Source organism: Mandrillus leucophaeus, unplaced genomic scaffold (genome assembly GCF_000951045.1).
Source record: "Mandrillus leucophaeus isolate KB7577 unplaced genomic scaffold, Mleu.le_1.0 Scaffold182, whole genome shotgun sequence".
NCBI classification, from domain to species: Eukaryota; Metazoa; Chordata; class Mammalia; order Primates; family Cercopithecidae; genus Mandrillus; species Mandrillus leucophaeus.
This window is the reverse complement of record NW_012101832.1, coordinates 2,428,993-2,437,625: the sequence shown is the minus strand read 5'-3', so window position 1 is coordinate 2,437,625 and position 8,633 is coordinate 2,428,993. Positions and strand designations below refer to the sequence as shown.

At 39.5% G+C, this 8,633-nt stretch overlaps 1 protein-coding gene across 2 annotated transcripts in view; it reads right to left on the bottom strand.

Moving 5' to 3' along the window:
- The window catches only part of RRAGC (Ras-related GTP binding C), a 38,359-nt gene that overhangs the window by 10,129 nt on the left and 19,597 nt on the right, over positions 1–8,633 (bottom strand). The window contains exons 3-6 of one of the 2 annotated variants that reach the window (XM_011977688.1): positions 7,799–8,002; positions 6,628–6,827; positions 3,280–3,394; positions 2,210–2,352 (exon numbers count right to left, since the gene is read on the bottom strand). In XM_011977688.1, coding sequence (XP_011833078.1) covers positions 2,210–2,352; positions 3,280–3,394; positions 6,628–6,827; positions 7,799–7,987 — 647 coding nt within the window. In that variant the 5' untranslated portion in view covers positions 7,988–8,002. The remainder of the gene's footprint in view (positions 1–2,209; positions 2,353–3,279; positions 3,395–6,627; positions 6,828–7,798; positions 8,003–8,633) is intronic. The other variant, XM_011977689.1, reaches the window with a different exon arrangement.

Here is an 8,633-nt window from a genome sequence, read left to right as displayed (position 1 = left end):
TTTAAAATGTATTCGCCGGGAGCGGTGGCTCATGCCTATAATCCCAGCACTTTGGGAGGCTAAGGCAGGTGGATCACCTGAAGCCAGGAGTTCGAGACCAGCCTGGCCAACACGGTAAAACCCTGTCTCTACTAAAAATACAAAATCATCCGGGCATGGTGGTGCACCCTGTAATCCCAGCTACTCGGGAGGCTGAGGCAGAAGAACTGCTTGAATCTGGGAGGCAGAGGTTGCAGTGAGCTGAGATCGCACCGCTGCACTCCAGCCTGGACGACAAGAGCGAGACTGTCTCAAAAAAATAAATAAAATAAATAAAATGTATCTAACACTGAAAATAAATTTCACAGCTAAATTTGATTTTTGTATTATAAAAAAGTTGGTTTACGAAATTTTGATTTGTTTTAAATAAAAACCAAACGTTCTACTCATCCATTTTTTAAATCAGAAATGGGAAATATGAAACTTTCCTAAAAAATATAATAAATGGACAATGCCTCCTTTTCATTATGTAAATAATTAAAATAAGCCGGGCACGGTGGCTCACGCCAGTAATTCCAGCACTTTGGGAGGCCAAGGCAGGTGGATCACGAGGTCAGGAGTTCAAGACCAGCCTGGCCAACATGGTGAAACCCCATCTCTACCAAAAATATAAAAAATTAGCCAAGTGTGGTGGCAGGCACCTATAATCCCAGCTATTCAGGAAGCTGACGCAGGAGAATCGTTTGAACCCAGGAGGAGGAGATTGCAGTGAGCTGAGATCTCACCATTACACTCCATCCTGGGCAACAGAGCAAGACTCTGTTTCTCTCAAAAAAAAAAAAAAAAAAAAAAAGGGCCGGGCACAGTGGCTCACGCCTGTAATCCCAGCACTTTGGGAGGCCAAGGTGGGCAGATCACAAGGTCAGGAGATAGAGACTATCCTGGTTAACATGGTGAAACCCCGTCTCTACTAAAAATACAAAAAATTAGCTGGGCACTGTGGCGGGCACCTGTAGTCCCAGCTACTCAGGAGGCTGAGGCAGGAGAATGGTGTGAACCTGGGAGGCAGAGCTTGCAGTGAGCTGATACCGCGCCACCACACTCCAACCTGGGCAACAGAGCAAGACTCCATCTCATAAATAAATAACAAAAGAGAGCATATAATCACAAAAGTTAAAGGAATAGATGGACAGATATAGAATAGGTAAGACAAATGTACTCTCCTACTCAGAGGCAGCTGGAGAAGGACACGGAAAAATTAGGCAAAAGACCAAAATGAAGGGCAGAGTCAGAGGTGAAAGAGACATTTAGACTAGATGGAGCAGAGAGAAGACACAGGTAGTAGAAAGTAAAGATAATGCTAAAGTATCTGAAAAGCAACTTGAGAGTGCCGATGTTAACATACCAGGGGAATCTAGGAAGTCAGAGAGTGCACAGAATGTTATTAGCTCTTTTTTTTTTTTTTTGGTAAGGCTGGGGTCTGTGTTGCCCAGACTGGTCTCCAACTCCCGGCCTCAAATGATCCTCTCACGCCAGCCTTTCAACATCTGGGATTATGGGCACAAGCCACCACACCTGGCCATTATTAGCTTTTGAAAAGCCAGTAATTCTCCAAAGTTTTCACTAGTCCTCTGGCCTATCCTACAAAATCACTTGCTGGCTGGCTTTCATAAATTTCTATATAGAGTTTGGCAAATTTACATAAAGGAAGAGCTCAAATTTTAGAGATTTATTTTGGAAACTTGTATATATGGGTCAGATTTTTAAAAGTTCTTCCAGCGTCCAAAATTCTAATTACTTTCTTTGCTCTCTGAAATATTAAGAATCCCTAATTCCACAAAGCCTGAGGTTAAATCAGGAACTAGAACTTACTTTGTTATTCACACCATTTTAAATAAATTAATCTAGCTTTTCAATCTAGCTAAGTTCCAGTAGTGAGAAGACACCGTGCAACCCTCCCCCATTCCCACAACAGCGGGAGAAACTTGCAGTGATAAACAAGTCCAGTTCTAGTCATGCTTCCCAACTTTTCTTAGCCATTCTCTGAAGAAGTAAGACCCAGCAGCCCACTTCCAGAGAAATCATGCTCCAAGTTAGAGCACTATGGTCAGAACAATCCCAGTTCATGTAGTACTACTTGCCAAAGGCCTCAGAAATTAGTCTTCTGGACAAATCAAGTTAATAGTTTTCTGCCTGTCTGAGATATTGCAGGAATATGTATATAACTTACCCATATATACAAGAAACATCAATTACAACATCGATCATGTCACAGCAAAGTTCGTAAGACTGCATATCCACAGGGGAACTGTCTGTTGCAATGTAGATTTTGCTGACAACATCAAAGAGAAAAGCTTTTTCAATACCTGAATTCTTGGAAAAACAAATGGGAAACTGTTCAGTATTTTTTAAGAATCACAATTTACAACGGATCGAAGATCTTGAATTACTGCATAACATCCAAGGCCATTTTTAATTATATAACCCATACCAAAAAACAAATAGCACTTGCTTGAGAGACTCTTCTATTATCCAAAGAATGAAAGCGAGGCCCGGCGCGGTGGCTCAAGCCTGTAATCCCAGCACTTTGGGAGGCCGAGACGGGCGGATCATGAGGTCAGGAGATCGAGACCATCCTGGCTAACACGGTGAAACCCCGTCTCTACTAAAAATACAAGAAAATTAGCCGGGCGAGGTGGTGGGCGCCTGTAGTCCCAGCTACTCGGGAGGCTGAGGCAGGAGAACGGCGTGAACCCGGGGGTGCGGAGCTTGCAGTGAGCCGAGATCGCGCCACTGCACTCCAGCCTGGGGCACAGAGCAAGACTCAAAAAAAAAAAAAAAAAAGAATGAAAGTGAAATTATTTCTCTACTCTGATTTACTGACATAATTTCATGAGTCAAATGTTCTTCTTCTTCCTCTTTACTCAAATGAATTATTTTCTAAGACATCATAAAAAATTTAACAAAAATCTCTAAAAATCAAGCAATGCTACATTTTCAATAATCCTCTTATTAATATAACCCATCTCTGATTTGAATCACCTTGCTATCAAGAAAGGCATTATGTGGGAATTTACAAACCATAAAAGAATTACACTTTGACATCAACATCTATTTAAGAATTCAGAAAATAACTTGAGTAATACTTTATGTTATTTATTTTACATGTTAAGCAGGTCATTAATCTTTGTACTTGATTCAGATTAATTCAAGACTTTTTTGGAAAATTTGAAAACACAAATATATTCACAAAAATGGAAACAGAAGCTGCAGTGAATTAAATATAAATTGCTCACTTACTGATATAAAGATATTTAATAGGTTTTCCAAGGTCGGCAGTTGTGGAATGAGTTTCTGTACCACCTTACTAAAGGCTTCAAATATTGAATGGTCATAGATACTAGTCAGATAAAAGCTGAAAAACACAACATAGCTTGATTAATTTGAAAAATACCTTATGTTCTGTGACAACTATTATAATACATAAAATTTTAAGTTTCTTAACATTTGATTTCAGTAAGTTCAATAAAGCCTCTTTATCTTGTCTACCATGCCCATTCCTCAAGATGACAAATACACTTTCCCACCTGGCTTCATCTCTCTACTGGATTTACACAGAGGGCAACTGAAGTAGTACTGACAAAAGGATTTTCAGGTACATAAACTCCAGTATCCACTGAAGTCTTTGCAATCTGATCCAAAAAGCTTTTTTTAAGCACATAACTGAGACCAAAAATAAGATTAAAAACCGAGAAAGCTAGAAGAGTTACGTGACATATATTAAATAAGAACATAATTCAGGTTTCTACTAAAACGTCACCTCAAAAAGTTCTTTCCAGACCAGCCTACCTAAAATAGCACTCCTGTACCCAATGCTTTCAACCCCTTTCCCCTAATTTGTTTTTCTTCATACCATTGGTAAGTACTTAAAACGATACTACACATTCATTTAGGTGCTTTTGAGCTGTGTCACTGAAAATGTAAGTTCCAGGGGAAAGAGACTTTATCAGTCTTGCTCCTAGCAGAAAGCCCACTTCCCTGAACAGTGCTCACAAGTATCTGTTGAATAAACAAATGAGCACAACTGGTGTTTAGAATTTATGTAAAGAACCTATTAAAGAGGATGGGAGTCAGGACTCTACAGCGAATGGAGGAATCTACAGGAGTCTGGAGGCTTAAAAGGACTTACGGCGGAAAAGTAACACCTGTAGATTCAATAAAACATGTATTTGAGAGGGAAGCCTTTAACAATTTAAACACTGTCGACAATTCTACCTGCTTTATAGCCCAGGGAGTATAATCTTCATTATATAGTCGCATCCACCACACATTTATACGTGTATATATATATTACAACATCAGAGACACAGAACTGTGTATACTACTTTATAGATAATTTAAAGATACTTTCAGCCGGGCGCGGTGGCTCATGCCTGTAATCTCAGCACTTTGGGAGGCCGAGGCCGGCGGATCACTTGAGGTTGGAAGTTCGAGATCAGCCGGACCAACATGGAGAAACCCTGTCTCTAGTAAAAATACAAAAAATTAGCCAGGCGTGGTGGCGCATGCCTGTAATCCCAGTTACTTGGGAGGCTGAGGCAGGAGAATTGCTTGAACCAGGGAGGCAGAGGTTGTGGTGAGCCAAGATAGCACCATTGCACTCCCGCCTGGGCAACAAGAGCGAAACTCCATCTCAAAAAAAAAAAAAATTACTTTCAAGGAGCTGACCTAAGAATGTAATCTAGCAAGACAGGGGTCTAATCTAGATGTAAGAGCACTGGAACAGGTAAGGCCAAGATGACCCTATAGGTACTAGGGAGAAAGGAATATTTTAGTGTTTCCTGTAGGCCAAAAGGCGAGCAAAGTAAGAATGTCCTACACCTTTGAGGCTTGAGGTAGATGGGGACAGGAAGAACCTGCAAGTCACAGGGCATTTTAGTAAGCTGAGTTTCTAGAAACTGGAAATGAAAAGGAGCTTCATCCATAGGACTGCTAGTACTAACTAAAAGCCTTTTTTTTTTTTTTTTTGAGGCAGAGTCTTGCTCTGTCGCCCAGGCTGGAGTGCAGTGGTGCGATCTTGGTTCACTGCAGCCTCCACCTCCTGGGTTCAAGCGATTCTCCTCCCTCAGCCTCTCCAGTAGCTGGGATGACAGGCACACATCACAGTGCCCAGCTAATTTTTTGTATTTTTAGTAGAGACGGGGTTTCACCATGTTGGCCAGGCTGGTCTCAAACTCCCGGCCTCAAGTGATCCACCTGCCTTGGCCTCCCAAAGTGCTGGGATTATAGGCATGAGCCACTGTGCCTGGCCTAAATAAAAGCCTGATGCAACTCTACTGAAGTTAACAAGGTCTAGGACCCTACATGGTACTGAGGAAAGGAATGGCATGTACCACTGAGGTGGGATGCCCTGGAATGGAACACAGACAAGGAGTAAAGAGAATCAGAAGGATCCCCATGGAGCACTGGGAAACACAGGACAAGAACAGCTCAAAATCCAGGTAAAAACTATTAGCAGTGGATTCCCAGAAAAATAAGACGGAATTTTTATGGAGAGCCACTTTCATTTTCTCCTGCAAACACTGCTGAATTTTTATTTTTTTAACCATGAATTACATTCAAACTTTTTAGAAATTTAATCCAGGCAAACTAGAGGTCAATGAGACTTTTCTACATGGTTTCCTAGAAGAATAACTGAAAGATCTTGGAGCCTGAGACCCAGGGAATATTAAAGGAAGGGACAGCGGTTAGCTTGAGCCCATAAGGAAGTCACAACAATAGAAGAGGGACAGAGAAATAACTTGCTGTCTCTCTCTCCCCTGCTCCCCCTTTAAGCTACTTCTATCATCAAGAGAACATTTTCTTGGGTACTTTTTAATACTCATTTCTACCTATATCACCAAATAAAATAAGATGTACAAAAATATTCCTCATACACTTGTAGAATGCATATAGAACAAATCAATCCTACCTAGTAGGTATTATTTAATGATTTATAATAGTAGTTACAAACCAATAGTCCTCTAAATTTAATAGCAGCCTTATGCACATTTATAAGATAAACCCACCTAAGCCAAACTTTAGAGATTCATAAAAGTATAAAGTGTTTTAAAAGCTAAGATATATTAGAGTCAGTCCAGCGGGGAGGTGGAAGGGAGCCAGCAGGAAAAAAAAAAATGAAAAATAAAGAGTCAGTCCAGATTTGAAAGTGCACTCTCTTTATAAGGCTATTCCTACTAAGAAAGATACTGTCTAACACTCAAGCTAAAGACTTCTACAACAAATGTGACAGATTCACTTCACTGATGCAAGGCGGGAAGAAGTAATGAAATCAAGAGGAAGGAGTCCCAAAGCAGATTTATGCCATGAAGAAACAGCCTGACTCCAGTCTCTTGAGATGAATTTGGAAAAGCACCAGTGGAAACACTTCACATGACTTCAATCTCCAGGAAAATGCAAAAAGTGGGTAAAGTAATTTCTCAATATCAGGCTCCCCAGACAGCTTGGAATTCAACAAAGAGATCAAAAACATAAAAGATGTGGCAAAGAGCACACAGGTAGCAGAAACCTACGGTGTTTGTAATGACAGAGATGGGAATACATTTACACATTGTTCAGGGCTCTCATATCAAACACACATGTTGTTACCTAAGATGGAGTTTTTCTAGCCCAGCATCTGCAAGGTCATCATTGGCCCTTTGATGAATATCCCTCTGTGTTTCTATTTTGTGATCATCAGACAGACCATCAACTTTGTGAATAAAAACCTCAAAATTCATGTCTGGGTTAACTTTGTAGGCTTTAGAAACAGTAATGTGAAGTCTTGTTAAAGCCTCCATGTAGTCATCCTGTAAGTCAGAACAAAATATTTTTTTAAAAGAAATCTTACAAAAGTCAAGTAATGAGTTAAAGCCTCAAACCACCTCTTTCCCCAACCACAGAAAAATACTACCCTAATTATCATCCATATTCAAACATTCAAATATATTAACTATACTACTAAACAACTCTTCAATTGTCTCAACATAAAAAAATTCAATTACCAAGTTAATGCTTGTAATTTTTAATACTAATTTAAGAAAGGAAAAAGGAAATGAACATTTCTTTCCAACATAATTTTTTAAGTAATCCCAGCTCTGCCATTTATTCAGTGTGTCACTCTAAGCAAGTTGATTAAACTCTCATCTCAGTTTACTCATCTGTAAGATCAGAATTACAATACCTAACAATATTGTGAAGATTAAATTAATTAGATCCTGTATGTGAAGGCACCCTCTGTACAGCCTATCACTCAGAAAGCATTCTTAACTAATGCTTAAGCTTATAAAAAGTAAGCTTCTTAAAGGATAGGGACTTGCCCCATTCATCTCACTGACTGCCACATGCTAGGCCCTCCATAAATGCTTGATGAGCTAAGCTCAGTTCTGACAATTAAGTAAACTATTCACTCTAATACCTACTGACTCAGTTCTCATATTCTTCTTTATGTTATGGGATGGGATCTTTTCAGGGAATGACGCCACTATTATAAAATATAGCAACATCTACCATTAACCAATAAAAGTGGAAAGCCAATGTTAGCTGCTCATGAACTAGGACTCAAGGATGTAAACCACATCTCCTAATCATCTGATACTCTGTACCTGCACAATGGCATGTCTGCTCCCAAAGCACCTCTGCAACGGCATCTCTTACACTGTTAGGGAATCTACTGCCAAAGAAATAAGCTGCAAGCACATGACAAAGAAGATAAACAACTTTCCTTTGTTTCTACATCTTTTTCCCACCAGGGAAGAGAAGTAAACACATTACTAATTACCTGTGCGTCAATGACGTATATCAATGCTCCTGTTCCCCTGAAGATCATCTCATAGTCAAAGGTTGGGTCAAAAAAGTCCATTTGCCCAGGAAAATCCCATATCTGGAAATTCACAAAGGAGCTATTGGAAATGTCATCCTTATAAATCTTGTTGGTACTTTCCAAAAACAGGGTCTCATTGGGTGACATCTTATGAAACACCACCTGTTAAAAGAAAACAGGCAATTTTATGACTATTAAACTTCAGACTTTAAATTTAAAATTCCACCCTGGTTTAACATTTAAACATCTGATCCCATAGCAAAAAAAAAAATTTTGAAAAGTAGAAACTGAAGGGTGAATCCATTGGTATTCACTATCCCTTTATTTTCGACAAAAGAAGACACCAAATTAATTTCAATTAAATCTATTTTGGAGTTGAATCTTTTCTATGTTCTATGCACTGTACTCAGTTCTAATAGCAGGAATCTTTATCACCTCCATTAGCTTTTCTGGGAGAAAGTTAACATTAATTCTGTCAAAATCTGCTTTAAGATTATGAAAGCCTTACAGCTAAAGCTTAAGAAGTCTGTTTTATTCAAACATTACTTAAATGTCTACCTCAGGCTCTGAGGAGTAATTTAAAAAGTGAAACAGACTGGACTCTGCCCTTACTGACTTTGCAGTCTAATAAGGGCAGTGACTATACCAAGAAGAAAGTGAAAACGTCCAGGGGGAGGCCACGGGGACTGACAGGGAAAAGATAGCTCCCATGAGAAAAGAAACATAAAGGCATTTGTTAAGAATCACAATAATCGGCCCAGTTTGGTGGTTCACACCTGTAATCCCAGCACTT